The 25,933-nt window shown below is 32.1% G+C and overlaps 1 protein-coding gene across 2 annotated transcripts; it reads left to right on the top strand.

Annotated features, from left to right (window-relative positions):
• Nucleotides 1-12: 12 nt before the first annotated feature.
• LOC143051669 (uncharacterized) lies at nucleotides 13-25,826 on the top strand. Of its 2 annotated transcripts, XM_076224575.1 has the most exons (13): nucleotides 13-164; nucleotides 2,041-2,115; nucleotides 3,566-3,737; nucleotides 6,328-6,492; nucleotides 7,406-7,512; nucleotides 11,141-11,268; nucleotides 12,472-12,480; nucleotides 16,386-16,498; nucleotides 17,171-17,323; nucleotides 17,919-18,015; nucleotides 19,296-19,369; nucleotides 21,672-21,845; nucleotides 23,166-25,826. In XM_076224575.1, exons 1-13 carry the CDS (start codon nucleotides 76-78, stop codon nucleotides 23,370-23,372), a joined length of 1,563 nt encoding a protein of 520 aa, XP_076080690.1. In that variant the 5' UTR covers nucleotides 13-75; the 3' UTR covers nucleotides 23,373-25,826. The 2 variants fall into 2 exon arrangements, with proteins under 2 accessions (XP_076080690.1, XP_076080691.1); XM_076224576.1 differs by lacking the exon at nucleotides 12,472-12,480.
• The last annotated feature ends 107 nt before the right edge of the window (nucleotides 25,827-25,933 follow it).

Here is a 25,933-nt window from a genome sequence, read left to right as displayed (position 1 = left end):
AAAAAATATACCTGGGGGCTGGGGCCTCTCTTTGTATACCTTGCCCCTCTGATCTGTCATGTAGGTCTATATGCGATGTTGTCAATGGTGGAGAAGCCCTATGTATGGGGTACCTGTAGCAATGAATGGAATTCAAATCAATGTTTTGATCATGAGACTACAACGTAAGTATAAAAAATATACCTGGGGGCTGGGGCCTCTCTTTGTATACCTTGCTCCTTTGATCTGCCATGTAGGTCTATTATAATGCTATGTTATCAATGGTTGAGAAACCCTATGTATGGGGTACCTGTGGCAATGGATGGAATTCAGATCAATGTTTTGACCATCAAACTACAAAGTAAGAATGAAAAAAAAATTGTCTGCAGCCTCTCTTTGAAAATGTTTATGTTTTATTATGCATATCTATGCCTAATAGAGTTGGGTAGGAATAGGATAGGAATTTCATTTTTTATACCCCCACTTAACGCTTTGAAAAAGGGGGAGGTATACTGTTTTACCTCTGTCTATCCGTCTGTTCATCCATCCATCCATCAGTCAGTCCGTCCGTCCCATGAATATTTTTTGTCACATTTTTCTCAGGAACTACAAAACAAGGATTTCTGAAATTTGGTTTCAGGGTTTATATGTCTGCTATACCGTGTGATGCGTTTTCAGATTCATCACTCGACAACTTCCTGTTTACAGAACACTTGTATGATTTTACACTATTAAAATTATCCACTTGTGGCAGGGGTAACACCATGGCTAGTGAGCAGTAGCTCGCAGTTTCACATGTTTTAAGTGTTTCTTGTTTCTTAATATTTTTATATAGATTAGACTGTTAGTTTTTCTAACTGAATGGTTTTACACTAGTCATTTTTATGGCCCTTTATAAATTATAGCTTGCTATTTGGTTTGAGCCAAGGCTTTGCATCGAAGGCCATGCTTTCACCTATAATGGTTTACTTTTACAAGTTGTGACTTGCTGGGAGAATTGTCCCATTGGCACTCGTACCACATCTGCTTATAGTTTATCCATGATATCCTTATGTTCATAAAGTATCAGTATTATATGCACTTTTAGGCCTAAGTATTAAATTTAGGTTAAAATATATATACAGGTGTTTACAGTTATCTTGCTGATTTTTTTTCACTGTCCATGAAACATTTTAACAATTTTCAGAAGAAAATTATTGGGTTATCTTTCTTGGAATGATATTCCAATATCTGTTATCATGGTTATAAACAATAATGAATTTACAATGTATTTCAAAATTCTTCTTAACTTCTAACCACTTTAAATGCTGCAATTAGGCATCAATGTTCCTGGAACAAAATTAAATATCTTTGAAATGCTGAGACCTGATTATTATGCCTGCTTTCAGCAAAGCAAAACCCATACCATATTGTAGGTTATAAAAGGGTTGGACAAGAATTCAAACAAGGAAACCAACTTATCTAGCTAAATTCATTACAATTTATTATAGTGATTTTCTAACATATAATAGACTATTTAAGATGTTTAAGTTAGATATGAACATCAAAATACTGAAAAGTTATAAATCGAAACTGCTGGTGAAAATATGTTAATTTTATTGCATACTGTGGATTCATTTATTTCCGTGGGTACCAATTTTCATGGATAAAGGTAAACTTGTATATTCGTAGATATTTAATTTCATGGTTTTTCTGAGGTCTGCATACAGGCCCATATATAATTTGTTATTCCTTGATCCTAGGTTAAGGGAAATAACTCTTAAAATCATCAGTACGTTTGTCTCAACCGTTTTTATAAATATATTCTAAGCTTCTAGGTTACATAGATTATTTCCAATCTGTTTCAGGTAAATGCTTGAAAAACATTGATGAAACTTGACTTTAACAAACACATCACTGATTTAAAGAGTTATCTCCCTGAACCAAGGTCTACCACCTTAAATCTTTGAGAATTGATATCCAATGGATAATAATGAATCCACAGTCTGTCAATTTTTTTTATAATTACAGTAATTTTATTTATTTTAAGATGATAAATCATAATTGAATTTCTATTTACAGTGAATCAGTTCCAGCTTTTATAGGACCTCAAGGTAGACAAAGTGATGCCCGTCTGCCTGAACAGGAATTCTTCGAGTAAGTATATAAAATTGAGAATGGAAATGGGGAATGTGTCAATGAGACAACAACCCCGACCATAAAGAAAACAGCAGCCAAAGGCCACCAATGGGTCTTCAATGCAGTGAGAAACTCCGCACCCTGAGGCGTCCTTCAGCTGTCTCCTAAAAAAATATGTATACTAGTTCAATGATAATGGACAAATGATGGATATCATACTAAACTCTCTATAGTTTCCGCTGTTTGATGCAGACCATCTTATCGAAAGGGTCGCTTTGAACATATATATGATTTACTGTCCAAGTTTAAGTGGGGTACCTAACACAAGGGAGTAAATTCTTAAAAACCAGCTGTGCATTTAAATCAGATACTATTAGTAAGGAGAAATCCAGCTTTTTGACGATCAAAATTAGTATTTGTCAAACTGCTATATATCCAACAAAAATATTCCTGTAAATTGTGGTTCAAATGTCTAGAAATTTTCATATTAGCCTAAACAGGTCAGTAAATATTTTGTCAAAGTTTTATGAAAATTAAACGAACCAAGTCTATTTCAGTCAAAGTGTTGGGTACCCCCTCAAATATTTGCATTACTGTTTATTGTGTAGTTATTTAAAGAATTTGTAATTTATTTATAAAAATCAGTATGTAAAACAGTAGTTGAGCCTTTAGCCTGAAATTGAATCGAGCTTTGGAATTATAGCAAATTCACCTTTGAAATTTTTTATAATACATTTCTTTCGAGAATTTCAAACTATGTTGATATTCATATAAAGATAATGAGAATTCACCAAGGTTGACGTGTATAACTAATGATAGCCATGTTAAATTTTTACGCATTTTAGCCACAAGATGAATCATTTTAGAAATTTGTTATTTACATGAAAGAGCGAAAAATACCAAAGAGACATTCAAACTCATAAGTTGAAATTAAGGGGGTAGACCTTGGTTCAGGGAGATAACTCTTTAAATCAGTTAAGCGTTTGTAAAAGTCAAGTTCATCAATGTATTTTAAGCATTTACATGTAACAGATTGAAAATAATCTATGTAACCTAGAAGCTTAAAATATATTTTTGAAAATGGTTGACACAAACATACTGATGATTTTAAGAGTTATTTCCCTTAACCTAGGTCTACCTCCTTAAACCAGGTTTAATCCACCATTTTCTACATTTGAAAATGCTTGTACCAAGTCAGGAATATGACAGTTCTTGTCCATTCGTTTTTGATGCGTTTTGTTATTTGATTTTGCCATGTGATTATGGACTTTCCGAATTGATTTTCCTCTAAGTTTAGCATTTTTGTGATTTTACTTTTTACCCCACTAAAAGCTGAGCATGCTATCAGATCCAACTGATCATATCACACCCATTGTGTTGCTCCTTTTATATAAAATAAAATTATATTTATTAGTATATATACATTTGACTTTAATAAATGAATTTGACATTTTTTTTCTTTTTACAGTTATAGTTATCTTCAAGAGATTCCTTATATCTCTAACATTACAGAATTTCCAGTGTGGCATTTTTCAGAGGCATTCCAAAAGATCAATTTCTCTCTGGCTCCTATAGCATTGCTTGTCACATGGTTGTTAGTGTTTCTATTTATAGCTTTTGGACCTAGAGTGTGTGGATGGGTAAGAAAAAATACTTTGTATTTGTTAGATAAGGCCTGGATTTTTTAATTTGTTGGTTTACGGATCCGCCGACCCGATTTTTCCGATTTCCAGAATAAAAATAAAATTGACTTTTCATGCTTTTTTATTCCCGCCGACCCTAACAAATGCATTATTCCTGAAAAATAATTAAATATTTTTTTTTTTTATGAAATGAAATTTATGCATTAATCACTAACAAAATTGATAACACTTTCTGTTGTGAAAAAGAAAACTTCCAGTTTACGTTTCTAAAAATTGACAAATCAATTATAACTGACCTTGAAATGTCGTTTGCGCAAATAATATTGCGGAACGAAACTTGTGTTTAAAACCAATTACACAATAAGTTCGTTTCCCTTATTTGTCATCAGTCCGTAAGATGCATCATCTCATAGAAATAGACTTGTCCAAATGTGGACAGGGTAAAGGCATCAAGTTGAAGTACTGAATATTAACAAATCATTTGGAATTTTCTTGTTTCATAGATAATAAAAAAATTATCGTCCATTTGGATAAAAAACGGGAATGCGAGACAACAGATTAACCCGATAATCTCGTTTTCCAGTGGACGAGTCTATTAGGTTTTTACACGTGTGTTGAAACTTATTTTCGTACGACGTTTTTACATTTTTTTCTTTATCAGTTTTCGTGCTTGAAGATCATTATTCACCAAGTTTTCTTGAATTGATAAAGAGCCACGCGAATTTATTTTTCTTGTTTCTGAAATGACGATTTAATTTCGTCTTTGTCCGTGCACCCCCTTTTTTTACTGTAAATTATTAGACAATGTCATGCGATGTTTATAACAGTTGAGCAATATTATTTCATCGAACTAAAATTGAAGAATTGATGATAAAATAGCACAACAAACATATTGTAAGACAGGTGAAATATATTGATTTTGCATATTTTTCTGTCTTCAAAGATTTTTTTTCTTTTTTTTTCCCGACCGACCGACCCGACTTTTTCATGGGGAAAATCCGTAAACCATCAAATTAAAAAACCGTGGCCTAATAAGGTTTTAATGAATTTTAGCTAGAGTTGCTTCCCTTTGTCTCCATGTTGCCTGGCAATGTACATAGCTTCCAAAATGTTGTATATGACTTTTGGCTAAAACTTCTTTTTGGCACATGGGAGGAAATCTTTGATATTCCAAAATAGCATACAGTTAGAACAATCAAAACGTTTAAAATAAGACATGTTACAAAATTTTCAATCTCAACTGTTTGTAATGTTTGCTTCCAAAATGTTGTATTCAAAGTTGAAAATTGTTGTATAATAACTTTGGGAAGCAAATACTTGTTCATTTCTTTACTTCCTGTAAAAATAAATAAAGTTTTTATGTAGTCCAGGGATGTCTTAGTTTATATTTCAATGCCATAAACAAAAATGTTCAAGTTCACGACATTTTGGAAACTTGCATTTTGACCAAATTTTCAAAGCCTGTTGGTGAGAAAAAAAATGTAGTGTACAACATTTTGGAAGCCCAGCAACGATTAAATCCTTCATAAAACAACCAAATTCAAATTATTTCTTCCCTTTGCCGCCATGTTTTATGGCAATGGACGCAATATTAATATCCTTTATAAAACACCCAAATTTCAAATTGTACTATCAACCACTTGATTTTAGAAAGAAGTTGTTTTCATATTTATTTTTATTTGTTTAAACCCTATGTTTAAGTTATAACTTTTATACACTGTAAATTCAGAAATTATTGCATGCATTTATTATTGAAGTTTTGTAATTTAAGACTAAAATGCGATTTTAATTTTTACAACATTGAGAAAATTGTTAAATTTAAAAAGTTTAAATTATTGCAAATATAACCCTGTCGCAGTTTCACAATAATAAAAACATTGCATTAATTTCTACATTTAAAGTTCTTAGGTTTTTTTTATCAGACTTGCTTGTACAACTTGTTCAAATTTGGTTTGTCAAATCAGAAAATCAATCTGTTAGCCCTGCAAAGGGAAATAACTCCAGTTAGCCCTGCAATTTGGCTTCCAAAGGGAAATAACTCCAAATAAATTGTGTCAATGGAAAACTAGCAATAAAAAATAATTATAAATGAAAAAGAGACAGAAGACATAAACGGGAAATCAAAACTCTAAAAGTTGAAGAAAGACCAACAAAATCATAGCAAATCACTAAAATAAAAACAATAGTCTACATTTCCAGATATAAAGACTAAAGACCAAGAAATACAAACTTTTATGTTACATGTTGTTGTAGCTTAGGGCTATTCCATTCAAATGTATTTTGGAGGGTAGGAAAGGAAGCATTTTTATTGAACGTGGGTCATGAGTCTTTTTTTCATTAAAATTCTACTAACCTAATGCTAAATAATCTAAAAAAAAAATTCTTGGTTGTAGGGATATTTTGAAAGTCCCTTTCTACCTTCCCACATATATTTGAATTGAATAGCCCTTAGCTGGCTGCGTGCATGTAAGATGTTTTCATGAATTTTCAGATTCTCAAGACTAAACCTGTGCATGTGATTTTATTTGCACTCTATACATTTCTTTAATTCTGGTACCCCTCATATTTATTTATTTTACTTTTTCAGATTCTGTTCCTCCTGGGACCAGCAAGTTTAGGCTTGTTATTTGCTGTGATGGGTTATGGATATAAAAATTTGGATCCAAATCATACGGGAAATTTCCTGAAGAGGTTCTATAAACTTGACTTCACAGGATTTGTTGATCCGAAGGCAAATCCCTCTGTTATAGATGTAAGTTGCTATTTCTTCTTCTTTGTATTAGCCTCCTGTAAGTAGGAGCACCTCCATAGTTCCTTCTGTTATAAATGTAGGTTACTTTTTCTTCTTCTGTGTATTAACCTCTTGTAAGTAGGAACACCTCCATAAATCCTTCTGTAAGTTACTATTTCTTCTCCCATGTATTAGCCTCCTGTAAATATGAGCACCTCTATTTAGAGTTTATACCCTTAAAGTATGTTTATCAAATACTGTTGAAATATTTTTCTTCATGGAGTACTAGTTTTAATGGATTTTGTGGATATAGCTCTTTCCCATATAAACTCATTTCTTGAAAAACAAATTTTACTCTAATAGTTATTATTGAATTTGGTGACCTCCCTTTTCTGAACACTACTTTCAAATAAACATTCAAAATAAAAGCAATAATAATATAATATATTTTGAAATTTGAAGCCATCATCCAATGACCTGTAAATGCCATAGTAGAGGGGGCAACAATTTTTACCCTTGTCCTTTTGTATGCATTGGCATATGTCCCAAAGTTTGTTTCAGTTCTTTAACCAGTTTGCTTCAACCAAACTTTATGAAACTAATACAAAATATTCTCTAACCATAGGCGGATCCAGGGGGTTCCTGGGGGCCCGGGCCCCCCCCCCTTTGGTGGGGAAAATTTGGTTGATTATATAGGGAATCACTGAAGCATGACTGGAGCCCCCCCTTTAGGAAAAGTTCTGGATCTGCCACTGCTAACTGTAGTTTGGCTTAACCAAATGCTATTAAACATATACACAAAGCTTATTACCACAACATACAGATCAAGTTTGAATTTTAGTGGTGTCACTTCAACCATTCTAGAGTTATGCCCCTTTACAAATGGAAAAATTGGAATCTGATATCTGCTCTAATTTCATTCTTTATGTTTCAGGACTGGATCAATGGTTTTAATTTGTTGATGTTTGGGTTACCTGTTTGGACAGCTATACCTGTATCAATAGGAAAATGGGTTGGAAAAGGTCGTATCAGTCGAAATGTGTAAGTGGATTGGAAATATGATCTTTGTAGCATTAGATGTATGGTGACAACTATATTTTTTATACGCTCGTTAACAGGACATGGTATACTGTTGTATGTGTCTGTCTGTCATCAACATTAACTCAAAAACGCTTTAACAATTCGCATGAAACTTTGGTGAATTGTTTATATCTATTGACATGAGCTCCTTTTCGTTTTTTAGTAAATTTAAGATTTTACGTTTACAAGTAACAGGGTTATATTCATTTAAAAAAGGGGATATTTTTCAGTTTTCAGACAAGAACTAAAAAATGCCTTTTCATATCTTATGTCAATGTTTGTTGTATGAGAAAGATTCAACAAAATTGGTGACCATCCATGCCCAACTTAGATTGATGTGTACAGAGGATTGGTATTAAGGAAGTTCGCTACTCAGCTTCATAATAAATAGCTTTCCATAACACTAGTATACATTGATAGGGGATTAATTAAGAAAGCAAAAAAGGCAAACAAAATATACAGGTCAATGTGCTTGCTTTCGAGATATTAGCCATTGAAATTTTGTCGGGAAATGTTTTCTCTTGACTTTTCATAGCTTTATCATTGACAAGTTTAAGTTCTCAAAAACTATTAAAAAATAATTAAGACTTTCACAGATGGCTTATCATTATAAATGTAAAATATTTATAAAAAGCAAAATGAGGGTCAATGGGCAAATTTTTGAAAGGCATTCAAATGAATAAAACAAGAGGATTCCGAAAACCTTGACAAAAATCCCAAAACAAACTTTCATAACCAGATTTTAAAATGGAAATATTAGTTATTAATTTAATGATGTACACTTTTTTAGACAGTGGGCTTATATTGAAATTTTAGTAAAAATGAATAATATGATATAAATGTCACATGAATACACAGTAACCATGGTAACATTCTTTGCTTATAACTGAAAAAGGATGGAAAATATCCAAACTAAAAGAAGAACATATAAAAAGAAGACCTAGTATCACACTTATAGCACAATAAAAAATCTGTATTAACATTCAAGTAATATAGCATTACATAACCATTATACTATAAGGTCCTCAAAGAACAGTGGTTAAGTTTGTAAGATACAGAAGAAAAATTAAAATATGTAAAAGGTTTAAGGTGATACATAACACTACAGGGAGATTACTCTGTAAATCAGCTGAACGTTTTATTCACACTCCTTTGTTAAGTAGATATTAAACATCTGAAGGATCAAAAGGTAGTGGTTGTCAAACTGCTGCATATCCAACGATTTTTTTTTTATAAAGAAAGGTTTAAGTTTTTTAAAGGAGTAGGTCCGATAAGGACCGATTTTGGCCGCAAATTTCAGGAACATCTGACGAAAGATTTTGACCACTTTTTAAACACTCAAGTGTCTATTTCATTTGAAGTTTTGGTGAAAGATTTTAACTAATTGAGTCATTAAAAACGATCCGATTCAAGCTCAAATATGAAAAATCTACCAAATATGCCGAAAAATGTCACTTTTCAGATGGTTTTTGTCAAAAAGGAAAGTGGCCGTATCCGTGTTCATCCTTAACCGTTATATATGTTATGTGTTATCATCAAATACAACTTACATTTTAATATTAAGGATGAACACGAAGGAGGCCACTTTCGTTTTACATGAAAACCGTATAAAATTTAACTAAAATGCTAGAATTTTGTAGAGTTCAGTAATTTAGCACTTAATGGTGCTAGTACCAGATATATGTGCATTGTATTGTCAAAAACAGCCCATATTTATGTAGCAGAAGCATTCTACTGTCCAATAAATAACTAAAAGTGTACATTTTAACAATTTTGTAAAACTGCTATATTTTGGGGCCAAAGAGGGGTCTTACTGGACCTACTCCTTTATATATGTAACACTCAGAAACGTGTCCTTCCCCTCAAACGTGTCCGATTCCCCCAAACATGTCTAGTTGAAAACTGCGCCAAAGCGTGTCATTTGTATAAACTCCCAAACGTGTCCAATCCCAAAAACGTGTCCATATTAAGCGTTATTTGGTTATTGCTATTTCATTAACGTATACTAATTTTACCATTTCATTAAAAATATACATAAGCACGTTAGTACTTTTTCAAAACGGAAGAATTAAACTGGCTTAAAGTGGGGCGTCATTTCGGCTATTTCGTTTGTAAATTGTAAGCAAACATGTTGAGTTAAACAGTACAGTTAACGGGTCCCTTTCTCTGCGCATTAAAACTTTAATGTTCTCTCTAATTATGCATGAAATACTGACATCTGGACAATTCGCAATCAACAGTCTAAAGTTAATTTATTCAGTAGAACTGAAAAAAACATTAAAACTTGTATGTTTTCTCTAATTTGCATGAAATACTTGCAACTGGACAATATGCAACCAGCAGTCTAGAGTTTATCTTAACAAAAGAACAGTAAAAACATTAAAACATGTATGTTAAAATGTAAAAAAAAAACACGTAGCCTATGTTCTCTCTAAATAGAACTGCAAAAACATTAAAACTTGTATGTTCTCTCTAAATATGCATGACATACTTGCAACTGGACAATACGCAATCATCAGTTTAAAGTTTAGTTTAAAGTTAATGTGTACAGTACAACTGTAAAAACATTAAAACTTGCAAAACTATTGTGCGCTCTAAATATGCATAAAGTACTTGCAACTGGACAATACGTAATCAACATTCTAAAGTTTATTTATACACTACAAAATAAATTTGCATTTAAAACCGGCGTTGATCACATACATGTAACAGTAATATTCATAAAAAAAAGAATCTATAAAACTTATGCATGAAATATTTGGCACTGGACGTTATGTTTCTTATCGTGTGTCTTTAGTGATGGTGGAAACCTAAAATTTATTAAAAACCCAGATAACAAGTTTATAATTTGATGGGCTTTTGAAATACACACAAACTATTGACAAAAGTAAAAAAAATACTGTTAAAACCCCGCCATGCAATATTCGGAAAAATATAAAAGGCATCATCAGAGTTTATAAGTACAAAATAATTAACAAAGTTAACGATTAATTCAACTCCAGAACTATGTGTATGTTTGCTCTAAATGAATATGAAATACTTGCAACTGGACAATAAACAACTGCAGTCAAAGTTACTTAATAATAACAGATTAATTTTGCAATTATTATAATCATTAAAAACCTACATCGAACTAACTTAATCTGATAAATAACATCTTCATCACGTGTGTCTCCCATCATAGAATTGCCGTAAACGTTATCAGCGATTTTATTTAAGAGATACATGTAAAAGCGCTAAAAGACGTGTAACGTTTTGGCGTTAAATATTGGACACGTTTTGGCGAATAACAATTATCGGACACGTTTGGGGGTTATGAAATTGGACACGTTTGGGAAATCTTGTACATTTCGGACACGTTTAGGGAGAAAAGACACGTTTAGGAGAATCGGACACGTTTGGGGGGAAGGACACGTTTAGGAGTGTTACATATATATTTGTCAAAGAGTCAAAGATAGTATTTTGACAAAATTTTATTAAAATTAATTGAGGCAACTTTTAGATAAGATATCAAAAATAAAACTGAGAATAGAATGTTTGGTACCATCTTTTAATACATAGTAATATGAAATTTTGTTTTATATTACAGAAATTGGCTGGTGGTTATTTTTGTGTATGCCTGTATAGTACAAGTCCCACAGTTGGCAATGGCACCGTATCTAGGAAACCTCCTGGAGACGAAAAATGTAGCTATTTTCACAGAGACAATGTTTAAAGGTATGAGAGTCGAGATATTTGTGTCGATTTACAAATCGTTTGAGATGTATTACTACATTTATTTCACTTGACTGGGCAGGATTTAAGAAGTTCGCTTATTTAAGGGGGTAGACCTTGGTTCAGGGAGATAACTTTTTAAATCAGTTAAGCGTTTGTAAAAGTCAAGTTCATTAATGTATTTTAAGCATTTACCTGAAACTGATTGAAAATAATCTATGTAACCTAGAAGCTTAGAATATATTTTTGAAAATGGTTGACACAAACGTACTGATGATTTTACGAGTTATTTCCCTTAACCTAGGTCTACCTCCTTTAAGAAGTTCGCTTATTTAAGACCAGTCCATCTATAGATGGGAGTTTTGGGATAAACTTGTCAATGCAGTGTCCAATTATTCCTCCCATATCATACACTCAGTTCTTTTGTATATGAGTTTGATGACACTGATAGATGATAAGAATTCAATATTAATTATAACGGCAATAATCCTTATCACATAGACATCAAATAGACTGTCCTTATGCAAATTAAAATGTGAGCTCCGCCCCATCAGTTGAAATAACATTGGTAATACACAAATGTAGCTGTTCGTTGGCTGATACTTTTGTTGCAATATAATTTCTTCTGATTCTATCTAACTATAAAGTCCTAGGTTACCAATATTTAAAATTAGCTCATGAAAAAAAAACATTTTCTCTATAAAATTCAGTATAGTTTTCTGCCCTTGATTCTAAAGAAAATATTTTCTTAAATTTTGAAATACACTTAAATTTTTTGTTTAATCTTTAAATTTCAAGTTTTAAAAGTTTTTGTTGAATATTGAAAGATACTTGAAGAAATATGCTAAATTACATAAGTATGTTTGCAACATGCCCATAATGGATGCTCAGAAAAAGACACCAGATCTACCTCTAACACTTGCAATGTTGAAATGTTGTGTAGCAAAGGTGGTAACAGGGTACATGTATTGTATTTATAAAAATACAAAATTGGTGAAAAAAACCTACAACAATCAAATATTTTTTATAAAAGAAAAACTGAATGTCTGAAAAAATGTACTAAAAAATAATATGAATTGTACATAACAAAAAGATATCTGTATTATTTTAATAAAAAGGTGAAAGACCTGTATTTGATTAGGAATTAAAGGTAACGGAATTGTTTTAAAATGATTTTGTATTTATTTTTATTTTTTATACAAACAGGGCTGGCGAGTAAGTCCATTCACTTAACCCTATTATTTGCATGCCATTCCTTTTACAGGATATAATTAACAGTTTTATGTTGACATTTTCAGTATGAAAGTTAAATTCTAGTGTTTTCATTGGTGTAGACATGGTCAAGTGTCCCACAAAATTAATTTTAGTATTTTCATTGGTGTAGACATGGTCATGTGTCCCACAAAATTTATTCTAGTGTTTTCAGTGGTGTAGACAGTCATGTGTCCCACAAAATTAATTCTAGTGTTTTCATTGGTGTAGACATGGTCATGTGTCCCACAAATTAAATTCTAGTGTTTTCATTGGTGTAGACATAATCATGTGTCCAAAAAATAATTCTAGTGTTTTCATTTGTTAAGACATGGTCATGTGTCCCAAAAAAATGATTCTAGTGTTTTCATTGGTGTAGACATGGTCATGTGTCCCACAAAATTAATTCTAGTGTTTTCATTAGTGTAGACATGGTCCAGGGTTCTCATTAAGGCGAGTCCATAAGTCCTGGACTCATCAAAATCTGTCTGGACTCACCATTTTCAAAACTTGTGAGTCCAAGGATGCATAATGATTGAAATATTTTGTATAAACTGAACACAGTTAAACACAAATATCATCATTTTATAGCAAAAGTTTAAAAGTGATCTGAATTTAATGTCATTGCATTGCTTTGTTAGGAAATGGAGACTAAAATATTACATTATATTGCAATAAAATATTTTCTTCTTGCTGTTGGACTCATCCATGCTAAAATTGACGAGTCCCTGGACTCGCCTTCAAAAATCCTTAATGAGAACCCTGATGGTCATTTGTCCCACACAATTAATTCTAGTGTTTTCATTGGTTTAGACATGGTCATGTGTCCCACACAATTAATTCTAGTGTTTTCATTGGTTTAGACATGGTCATGTGTCCCACACAATTAATTCTAGTGTTTTCATTAGGGTAGACATGGTCATGTGTCCAAAAAATAATTCTAGTGTTTTCACTGGTGTACACATGGTCATGTATCCAAAATTTAATTCTAGTGTTTTCATTGGTGTAGACATGGTCATGTGTTGGAAAACATTCATCAGGCATCATCTATCAATGCTCGCTTGTAACTGGAAAAATTGGTGGGATATACCAATCATATCATAGGTTTAGTTAAACCAAGAATGTAAATGTTTAACAAAGTACAAATATTCTGACGGCTTTGATGTTGTCTTTAGCAAAATAATGAACTAAGATCTTCCTGAATCCATTAAAATATGTACTAATTGAAGAAAAAAGAACCCACAGTCATGACAGCAATGCACAAATAACTGTTTCATTTGTTTACATGAAGTGTTACTGGTATCATTCAATAAGGGAAGAAATTCCTTGAAAGTACAAAGCCTAGCTCATTGAGAAGCTAAGCTTTCCGGATAACTTTTGAAAATTTTAGATCAATGAATGAAAAATAAGGTAGAAAACTTGACATTAGTTTATTAACCTGATGAAGACGGGAAGGATTTGAATAAAGACATTTGTAATTTATATTAAAATGACAAGATGTGATATGATTGCCAATGAGACTATCCACCATAGTTCAAATGACGAAAATAAAAGTAAATATATGTCATCTTATAGCTTTCAACAATAAAAAAAAACCTTTTACCCTTTATAGTCATCTTTAAAAGGCCCTGGACATTGAAAAAAGAAGGTCATTTTACATTTACCATACTGAAAATGAAAATATACTACTAACTAGAGAATATGATTTATCATGACAATTTACATAGTCATATGTGTAGATTGCAGAGAGTAGAATATTAAGATAAAGTTATTGGAATTTCATTTTTATCATTTGCTGATACATGTGCATACAGCTCTGGTGGATTTTGCTTTGTCCACCTGTCCACAGTGGGAATGGGCACCGAGTGGGCAAATTTTCTAGCTTGTCCACTCTGCCCACCCATAGGAGGGGGCATGCATATTTTTTTGTTAAATCAAAATATTTGCAAGAACAATCAATTGAAAAAAGCAGATAAGAAATTTTTATCAATATTTTTTACAAAAAAAGAGATTATAGCTGGAGTGGGCTTGGATTGGATGTCCACAGTGGGTCGGTGGAAGAACTAAAATCCATCCGGGCTGTTGTGTATGTTTCATGAAGCTTTTTTACCCTCAAATCACCAGTTCATGCCTGCAAATTGACAAATTCAATACTAATATCTTCCAAGCTTAAGTTACTAAGAAGGCTTTATAGTCAGGTTTTAAGGAGAACACTGCTTTGAGGTTCTCCTTCTTGTGTAATTATGTTTTTATTACCCCATGAAGAATGCCTATAGTAGGTCTGTCTGTCTGTCAAATTGTCCAGCCTGTATCAGTTTTTTGTCAAAACAGTTTTCAATAAAGTTGTGGATATATCAACTTTAAATGTAGTATGTAGTATATATGTTCATTTAATTCTGAAAAAAACAAATTATATTAATCGCAAAAATGTTTAAATTTAGCAGTACTTACACATGAATCTTTTTAAAGTGATCTCCATTTAGATCTATTAAAAAATACTGAAATCTGTCCTTAATTATTTAAAAGGATTTTTGGGTAGATTTATATGTCTCTAGCAGACAAAAGAATCTTAAACTATTCACATCACTCATTTATCATGGCTTTGGTTGATTTGCGAGTTGTAGCACCTGCTTTTTATGTTGTAAATAAAGCATGACTGTTTTAGGTATTCAGTTTGTGTAGTTGGAAATATTTCGTTGGTTTTATTTGTTTATGTTTTTCGTTTCCTGTGTTTTTTGTTTTGTTGAAATTATTTATAATGCTAGAAATGTCTTCTAGTTTGAATCGATATATCAGTCACATCGTGGAAGACAACCATCGATAACGAGAAAAATCCATACAGTTTATTTAGGTGGCTATAAAGGCCAAGACTTGAAAAATATGAAACAATTCAATGGAGATAAAACTAAAGGCCTAGTTAATTACAAAACAATTTAAAAAAAAACAAACCAAAAAAAAATTATGACAGCAACCACTAAACTGCAAGCTTCTGATTTGAGACAGGCACATAAAGAAAGTGGTGGGGTTGAACATGTTTGTGTTTGCTGCATTCATCACTCACAAATACATATAATAAACAATATTTTAAAATTTTCCAAGTTATCCAGTTTAAAAAATAAAGATACTTGCAAGTAAACTTTTTGTAAATACATGTTGCACGCTTATGGCACAGCCAGCTTAAGATCACATCAAATCACTAATTGTACTTTTGAAAGAGGAAGCTTTGGGTTAAAATAATCTGTAACGGAATTTTGTGTAGACTTGTAAGTGTAGTGGTATTCTTGTCTAAATTGAATTAATACAGGATAAAATTCAGAATGGAAATGGGGAATGTGTCGAAGGGACAACAGCCCTACCAGAGAGCCGACAACAGCTGAAGGCCACCAATGGGTCTTCAAAGCAGCGAGAAACTCCCGCACAAGGAGGCGTCCTTCAGCTGGCCCCATACCTAATGGGTGCACACATCAACTAAAATGCAGATTTTGTTAAATATTTATTTAGAAAAACATTTTGATTCATTCCACCAATTGACAAATCAACAACATCAGTAAACATTCACATCACTAAAACTGGTTCAGGGTTTAGTAAGTTATTCTCACAACTGTATCACTAAAACTCTTATTGAATTCAATGAAAAGTTTTGCTGTTCATTAAGAAGCCTTGATTTCCAAATATCAAGTGAGAAGCTTTGTTGATAGAATCTGATGTACAGTGAGAAGTTTGTTGATAGAATCTGATGTACAGTGAGAAGTTTGTTGATAGAATCTGATGTACAGTGAGAAGTTTGTATTCCAAATATCAACCACATCACTAAAACTCTTATTGTACAGTGAGAAGCTTTGTTGATAGAATCTGTTGTTTTGTTTCAGGTTTTAAGGTTGTATTCCACAGTATGCCTGCAGCGTTTGCTGTTTTGAAGGTTCCACCTGTGTACGCCATGCTGTTCTATTTATCCATGTTTATTTCCGGTGTGATGTTTTTGGTTAGTAAAGATCATTTTTATGTCCCACTTACTATTTGTCAGTCAATTTTGTGTGTTAAAATGTCCTATAGCTTATAAAAATGCTTGGCAAAAATGACTTATAGAAAAAGATAACATTTAAAAAGATCTAGTGTCTAAGACAATATATATACTTCATCCTAATGACTAACGACCCATTACATACATAACACTTCTTAAACATTCTTGGTACTTCCATAGACTTCATACTCTTTATTAAGGCCAAATAAAAAAGTATGTGTGGTTCCAGTTACATCTGAAAAAAAGTTAGGGTAGGTAGGTAGGGATTTTTTTTTTATTTTATGGTTTTTTTTTACATTGAGTCTGTGGGAGCAACTTTCTGACTTTAACATTGCTTAATGAAAAAGGACAATAAAATCTTTAGGGTAGGCTATTTTTAAGCCGAAAAAGTAGGGACGGTAGGGTTACTGGAACCACACGTATATATTTTTATTTGGCCTAAAAAGAAAATGGGGTATGATTGCTGATGAGACAACTCTTCACAAGAAACCAAATGACACAGAAATTAACAACTATAGGTCACTGTATAGCCTACAACAATGATCAACACCCATAGGGCATAGTCAGCTATTAAAGTTTATTTTCTTTAAAATAAAATCATAACTAAAGATTATAATTCTTGTTTCATTTTAGTGCATTGCTGTGATGACGATTGTAGACAATATAGTGGACAGTTTAACGTCGAGATATGCCAGATTTACCGATCGCAGATGTTGTACCACATTTGTTACTAGTTTCTTGTTAATTTTGCTCCTGATGGGATTAGGTGTACTACATATGTCAAAAGTAAGAATATTTATTATATTTTCCAGACCTATTGTTTTTGTGTTTAGCTGAAGAAAGTGAGGCATGCTTTAAAGTCAAGAGAGACAGTATATTCTTTATGGCCTCATCACAAAGTGGTCAGGGCCATATTGTTTTACTTTTTCCCGCCATTCTGTCATTTTGTCATTTCGCCATGTTTTTATTCTGTCATTCTGTCTTTAGTCATTCTACAACAAAGACTTGTACACATTTCTTTTCTCAACACCTTCACACATTGAGCAAATTGTTCAGGGTTCGAACTCTGCGGTCGTATAAAGCTGCGCCCTGTGGAGCATCTGGTTAGCATATGAAACATTAATGAGTTACAGATGTAGTAGAATTCTGTTGATTTTTGCCAAAATTACAGGCATTGGACTTAGAAAATTTAATGAAAATGACAGTTATACGTATGTTCATTCTCAAATTTCCTGAAATAGCTTCTAGCTTTGATTGTGAGAAGTGCCATTTGTTATGATTTGTTCTATAAAATTATAAGAAAAGAAAAAAAAAAGGTTAACGCAACATTGTTTTAGTGGCACTACCTGGATAATTTTTTTTTTTGTCTATTTATTTTTAGGTTGGAATTTACCTGATAGTTCTGATGGACCAGTCAGTTGTTAGATTGAGATTCATTATTGTAATACTCCTCGCTATTTCCTTAATTCTTGTTTATGGTAAGTTTATATTGGACATCAGGGTTTCAAAAGAGACATCCAAGATACCGAAGGGACATTCAAACTCATTAGTTGAAAATAAACTGACAATGCTATGGCTAAAATTGACAAAAAGACAGAGTACACAAAAAAAAAACAAAAAAAAAACATAGAAATCTTAGGACTCTTGTTTTGATGAGAAAATGTCAGAAACTGATTATAAGCAACACAATAATCTAAAAGCAGGATAACACCTACCAGACAGCATGTCAACCTAACAATATGTTTTTGCTAACCAGTAGGTAGGTAAAGCATATATCAATAATTGTGTCCTTACAATTTGTATGACCTTCAAATTACCAAACATAATATTGTAAACCAACTTATTTGAGTGTAAACTTTTATTTTGAAATGGCATGAACCACACCTATCCAACAAAGCTGTAGTGTAGCTAATGAATGATGATGGAAGTTTTTAACAACCTTGACTTGCTATATATACAGCCCTTGTACCGTTGGCTAATGAATGACCAAGTGCAAGGGCGGATCCAGCCATTTATAAGAGAGGGGGTTCCTAACCCAGGATAAATGGGGGGGGGGGGGGGGTTCCAACTATATGTCCCCATTCAAATGCATTGATCGTCAAGAAAAAGGGGGTTCCAACCCTCAGAACCCCCCCTGGATCCACCACTGAAGTGTGAGTCTCATGGGTAGTCTAGGTCAAGGTTGTTAAACAAACCCTTGTAGCTTATCAATTTGTTTGCCGATTTCTCTAATTATCAATTTGTTTGCCTATTTCTCTACTTATCAATTTGTTTGCCGATTTCTCTAATTATCAATTAGTTTGCCGATTTCTCTAATTATCAATTTGTTGTTTGCCGATTTCTCTAATTATCAATTTGTTGTTTGCCGATTTCTCTAATTATCAATTTGTTTGCTGATTTCTCTAATTATCAATTTGTTTGCCGATTTCTCTAATTATCAATTTGTTGCCAATTTCTCTACTTATCAATTTGTTTGCCGATTTCTCTAATTATCAATTTGTTTGCCTGTTTGCCAATTTCTCTAATTATCAATTTGTTTGCCGATTTCTCTACTTATCAATTTGTTATCAATTTGTTTGCCGATTTCTCTAATTACTAATTTGTTTTCCGATTTTGCTAGTTATCAATTTGTTTGCCGATTTCTCTAATTATCAATTTGTTTGCCGATTTCTCTAATTACTAATTAGTTAGCTGATTTCTCTAATTATCAATTTGTTCGCCGATTTCTCTAATTACTAATTTAATTGTGTGTTTTCAGTGAAGCAGACCTTTTCCATTGGAGAAAGAGTAATCATCAGTATCTGGTGTGGACTGGCATCTATTTCTGCAGCTGTAAGTATTAAGACGACCTTAAGGTGGTACATAACACAACAGGGAAAGAGATCACTCTGACACTAGAGGGAGATAACTCTGACACTAGAGGGAGATAACTCTGTAAAAACTCTGACCTTAAGGGAGCTGGCTTCTCAGTTTCAAAGTAATTAACTTTTCAAAACACTAGCATATATTGATAGGGGATTAATAAAGGAATCAAAAGAGCAAAAAAATTATATAGGTCACTGTGCTTGTTTTCAAGATATTAGCAATTGACATTTTGGTGGGAAAATGTTCTCTCTTGACTTTTCATAGCTTTACCATTGAAGTCTTCAAAAACTATTAAAAAGAAATTAAAATTTTATAAGACTTTAACAGACAGCTTATCATTATACATGTAAAAGAATTATAAAAAGAAAAATGGGGGTCACCAGGCAAATTTTGTTAAGGCATTCAAATGGATAAAACCAGAGGATTCCAAAAATATGACCAAAATTCCAAAACAAGACGAGCGAGCTTCCTTAAGGTGGTACATAGCACTACAGGGAGAGAGATAACTCTGACACTAGAGGGAGATAACTCTGTAAAATCTCTGACACTTCAGGGAGATAACTCTGTAAAACCAACTAAAAGATTTAATCAAGTTCTATTGGTTAAATTATTAACATTAAGCTTCTCAATGATCAAAATTAGCATTTTGTAAACTTAATCACATTCTATTTTGAGGAAATTGAAAACTTTTTGTCAATAATCAGAATTATTATTATCCTGATTTAGAGTAATTTCACCTCAATTTGATTGCCTGATATTGTCCTAATAAATTTAAGTACAATTTTTTATCACATCAATTGGAATTATCTCCCTTATTTATTACATCAATTGAAAGTATCTCCCTTATTCCACTGTCAATGATCAGTATTATTAGTGTTTGGCAAACTACTATATGTCCATTAAAATATTCTGATTAAGTGTGTGGTTCAAAGTTTTTTGAAAATTTAATATTTTTTGTGAAAGGGTCAAAGTACATATGTTGTCAACATTTTATAAAAATTAAAGAGCCAACTTAATTTTAATCAAGGTGTTTGGTACCACCTTAAAAATGTTGTCTATTCTGTTAAAAAATAAGCTTTTTAATTTTTTTTTAATATAAATTGAAAATATCTAAATAAAGGAACCTAAAAAAAAAAAAGAAAAAGAAATTGCTAGATCCATGTCTTTGTTTTTAAATAAAAGGAATTGAAAATTTGACAGGACATGATTCTCTCCAGATTTTTCGTACAATTATCATCATCATGACTGTTACCACCTTTATTCTTTCAAAAAACTACCATAACATTACAAAAATGGACGCCAATTTAAGTTTGAAACATTTAAATGATTTTAAATGGTAAAAAGACACAAGACTAACAAAGGGCAGAGGTTTCTAACATTGGACAAGCACATACATTCAACAGGGTTAAATATTGCAAAATCAACCACTTTCCAGTATCAAATGCTTTTATCTAAAACACTTAAAGTTACAAGAGTAAACAATTTAAAAGTTCAATTTTAAAGTAAATCTTTTCAAATATTGCTGATTGGGACTGGAGTACTACCACTGGGTCGATTCCTCTGCTGGTGGACTATTAGTCCCAGAGGGTATCACCAGCCCAGTAGCCAGTACTATGGTACTGGCATGAAAATACAGATTTTTTGTGTTATTAAAATTTGCTGTTACAAAATGATAGAAATTATTATAAATTAAGGAATGTATCTCCCTCATGCAAAGCTCTGACTCCTTTCACGGATTTGGCTATACTTTTTGGACCTTTTGGATTATAGCTCTTCATCTTTTATATAAGGTTTGGATTTCAAATATTTTGGCCACGAGCATCACTGAAGAGACATGTATTGTCGAAATGCGCATCAGGAGCATGAAAATTGGTACTGTTAATTTTATTATGGCAATACAAATCCATGCTTTAAGGGTTGAGATCTCACAAACATGTTTAACCCCGCCGCATTTTTGCGCCTGTCCCAAGTCAGGAGCCCCTTGCCTTTGTTAGTCTTGTATTGTTTTAATTTGAGTTTCTTGTGTACAATTTGGAAATTAGTATGGCGTTCATTATCACTGGACTAGTATATATTTGTTTAGGGGCCATCTGAAGGACGCATCCGGGTGCGGGAATTTCTCGCTACATTGAAGACCTGTTGGTGACCCTCTGCTGTTGTTTTTTATTTGGTCGGGTTGTTGTCTCTTTGACACATTCCCCATTTCCATTCTCAATTTTATTTGAATTGTTGTGTTTATTGTGATAAAATCCTGACTTTTCTTTTTTAGGGCCTGTGGATTTATAATTTCCAGCAAACCATCAACAATAAAGTCAGCTACAACAATTATTATCTAACAGATGTGTGGGTATTGATAAGTTGGATAATCTCAGCTATTCCTTATATAGCAATCCCAGCAGCTGTGCTACATAGCTGTATGTCATATGATGGTTCTTGTGATGAGGTACGTATTATCTCCCTTTGATGAGTTGTATATTATCTCCCTTTGATGAGGTCTATATTATATCCCTTTTATAAGTTTTGATGGGCAGGGATATTCCTTTCAAACACAGCTATTCTTTATATAGCAATCCCAGCAGCTGTGCTACACAGCTGTATGTCATATGATGGTTCTTGTGATGAGGTACGTATTATTGTTAAAAGGCTTGTATAGTGTGTGCAGTTTTATTCTCCCAAATTGAACCTGAGACACAGGTGCTGACTATAGAGTATAATAAGCAAGTATTAAGGTGGTACCTAACACTACAGGGAGATAACTCTGTAAAGTCAGCTTAACGTTTTAATTACGTTGTGTTGTAAAGGGAATATTAAGCTTCTCAATTATCAAAACTAGTGTTTGTCAAACTTCTATATAACCAGTGTAATTTTTCTGACAAAACGGTTGGTTCAAAATTTTTGATTTTTTTTATATTTTTGTTAAAGGGTCAAAGTAAATACTTTCACAAAATTTTATGAGAAATTAAACGAGCCAAATTAATTTTAGTGAAAGTGTTTGGTACCACCTTAAGAGAAGAAATTCTATTTCCCCAGGTGGTTAGTTTACATTCCGCCATGTTTGTTATTGATATTTTAAAGGGCGCTCATCATTTTCAAATATCAGTATCAAATATATACTGATGAATTTTAAAATAAAATGCTGCACAACAAAATAATTGCATTGCTAAAAATAAACCGAAATCTGGTTGAATTTAACAGAACAAAAAAAGCATAAAAGTCAACCATAAACCAGCTTTAAACTACAAAAGGAAATTAGTGTTTTGTTCTGTTTTGGTGTTATTTTACATATGACACATATGTTTTGTATTAGCTTAAGATCCTCCAATGCAGATATAACACACAAAAACCACTCTTTAAATTATAATTTAATATTATGAATTCTTATATTTTTTTTTTAATTTGATCTATTCAGGGATAGTCACATTTTAAACTTTATTTTCAAAGGTAGATAGAAAATGGCAGTTAGCAAAAAGCATATTGCATGGTTATTTTTAGAATATCTAAAAACTGATATACTTTATGATGTCAAGTAATGAATTTCATGATATTGTTTTTAAAAAGTGTGTATTTATGATCGATTATTTGAAGAGAAAAATCTTCAAATACATAAGATATACAAAAAAAAAGATGTAAGAAAATTAAGGAAATAACAACTAATATGTTTGTATCCTTGTATGGACCTCATGCAAAGGCTATAATTGTATAGTATTGCAAAAATATAATTGCAGGATATTTAAATAAGTTTATGATATTATTTTCATTGCAGAAAGTACATTACCTGATGTGTGGTTCTGACGAAGATGAACGACAGCAGGACTATGATGGGTACTACCCTGCCCCGGAGCCAACAGCCCCGCCCTACACATACATGGATAACAATGAATACCTCTACCCCATGAACAATCTGTCTAAAAACAACTATGATGCAGAAATGGAACCTCTTAATACAAACCTTAGACATACAAATATGTAAATTTATATGTAGTGTAGAATTTTAATTCATTTGAAAATTCTGTTGATTTGAGGGAATGCCTGATCTGATTGAAATACAGGCCCTGTGTCCACACTATGTTCACAAGGATCTGACAACACTCTGATCATGTGATCATTACATAAGCCAATGAAATTTCTGCCTCTGTTCATGTGATCATTACATAGGCCAATGAAATTTCTGCCTCTGTGCATGTGATCATTACATAAGCCAATGCAATTTCTGCCTCTGTGCATGTGATCATTACATAAGCCAATGAAAGTTCTGCCTCTGTTCATGTGATCATTACATAAACCAATGAAATTGCTGCCTCTGATCTTGTGATCATTACATAAGCCAATGAAATTTCTGCCTCAAAATTTGGAAAATTTTTATCATTCGTAAAAAAAAACCTGTAGAATCTGAATGGGTTCTGAAACAGAAAGTAGAAAGAAAAAATGTTACAGACCTTGTTAACTAGGTGTGGATACAGGATCAGTATTTCTATGAGATCGAGAGACAAAGTAGATTTTTTGGGAAAACAAGATGAGATAAAGCAATTCAATTTTAGTGTCAATGAATTTTATTAAAATTATTGTAAAAGAAAATGGAATAGCAATTTTTGTATATTCCTTTTCATTAATTAGGAAATCGTGTTTTTTTTTTTATTTTAGATAAAAATGCACAGTTTATTGAATAACATTTTATATATGATGTAAAACAGTGTCTCCTAAGATATGTTATTGAACATCTTCGCATAATACAAAACACTGAAATTGTCTTATTTTTTCAAGATTTATTATATTTATATTAATATAAGTACAGTGAAACCTGACTAAACCGAACCCTTTCAGGACTTGAGATTTTGTTCGGTTTTGGCAGGTATTCTGTTTCATCAGGTTCACAATGCATAAAATGTGATATGATTGGTCTTCAGAACAAGTTTGGATTAGACAGGTTTCTGGTTTATTCAGGGTTCGGTTTAATCAGGTTTCACTGTATATTCATCACCATGCTAAACTATCAAAAACATTTATGGCAGCATTCTACAATACTCCATTCCTGCACTGTTAACTGCTTGAAATAATTTGCATAACATTAAATCGCTGCATATACTGTTTATTAACTATGCTTAAAAAATCCTAACAACGATTTAAAAGATGAAGATTTAACAGTTAAAGATTTACATTTTATCATATTTTTCATGATTACCAACTTTTTGTGTATTAAGAAAAAATTATTTTCATGGAAATTTGATTCCTGCTTTTGTTAAAGCCTCCATCATGTCCATACTGATTTAAAAATATAAATTTTTCATTTGTCTATACTAAAGAAATTAACTATCCCACAAATTATAAAGTATCAACAATACTTTGTACATATTTTAGTTCAAAAGTGAACTGGCTTAGGACTAAAGCTATGGAATAATCTTCACTCATTATGTCTACCTAGGCTTTCGTTGTGTGGTTTCTGTCTTGTATACAGTATGTCCCTATTTATGAACATTTTCCAAAGGTTAGGATAGCTTATTTAAACAGTTATATATTAATAATTGTTTCATAATTCCTGGTAACCAAAACAAACAGTAGATGCTATTTTCTTCCAAAAGTTTATTTTGTGGTTTTCCTGAGGTCATCATGCAAGCGCATACAAAACTTTTTTTTATAAAACATTGAAAGTCATAGTTTACCTATATCCACAATAAATTGTACACGAGAAATAATAATAATAATGTTGAACCCACATTTGGAAAAGTTGCATCCTCACTGTTGCCACAAATAACTGTTCTAAAGTTATGCCCCTTGAGTAATCTCTAAAGTGGGAAAATAGTTTTCAGATTTAATTTTTTTCTTTAAACAACCTTTACCTTATTACTACAGTGAAAAACTGGTTAAATTTTATTTTTTTCTGTTGCCTAAGCCCTTGTTTACTAAACAATTATTTCAGTTTTTCAATATAATCTTTGCAGTATACATTTCTGACTTCTAAACGTTGTTACTCTACCAAGTTTGGTGATTTCCTGTTCCTGCTGTAGCTGACTTTTGCCCCTTGAAATATTTTTTAAATGGTCATTTCCTGGTTTTTCCTCATCTTTAGAGATGGTAAAATTAATTTTATCATGAGATTGAATATAAAGGTTGTATTTTTTTGTTTCTATCATTCTATCATTGTGTCGTTAGAGAAAGATCTGTTGTATATAGATAAAGAAAAAGAATGTTTGTACCACAAACAGCACAAACAACATTAACATTATTCTAGTCAGCTGTTGTTAGCTATGATGTAATAGTTACCCCGGTAGTGTTAAAATATATTATAAATATTTACCCTTTTAGCTTACAAATAAATTACATTCTTAAAAATCATTGGACAATTTTTGTTGAAATGAGATTAGTTTTAAAAACCGTGTTTACCTTAGTGCTGTTTCAGAAAATACTATACACCCTAGGAAAGGCCCTTTTTTCCCCACCCATGGAAATAAAAATAAATTAGAACAACACTCCCTTTGCATACATGTATTTCAAATTAAACCACCCACATAAAATTTTAAAAAATGCCTCTCCTGG

Source organism: Mytilus galloprovincialis, chromosome 11 (genome assembly GCF_965363235.1).
Source record: "Mytilus galloprovincialis chromosome 11, xbMytGall1.hap1.1, whole genome shotgun sequence".
Classification (NCBI taxonomy): Eukaryota; Metazoa; Mollusca; class Bivalvia; order Mytilida; family Mytilidae; genus Mytilus; species Mytilus galloprovincialis.
This window is presented reverse-complemented; position numbering and strand designations above follow the sequence as displayed.

Bases quoted from the DNA above. Each gene is read 5' to 3' on its own strand.
- LOC143051669 (XM_076224575.1), top strand. From the start codon at position 76: ATGTTGTCAATGGTGGAGAAGCCCTATGTATGGGGTACCTGTAGCAAT. The intron at 6,493-7,405 runs GTAAGTTGCTAT...TTTATGTTTCAG, and splicing joins CAAATCCCTCTGTTATAGAT to GACTGGATCAATGGTTTTAA. The intron at 18,016-19,295 runs GTAAGTTTATAT...GTGTGTTTTCAG, and splicing joins TTCCTTAATTCTTGTTTATG to TGAAGCAGACCTTTTCCATT.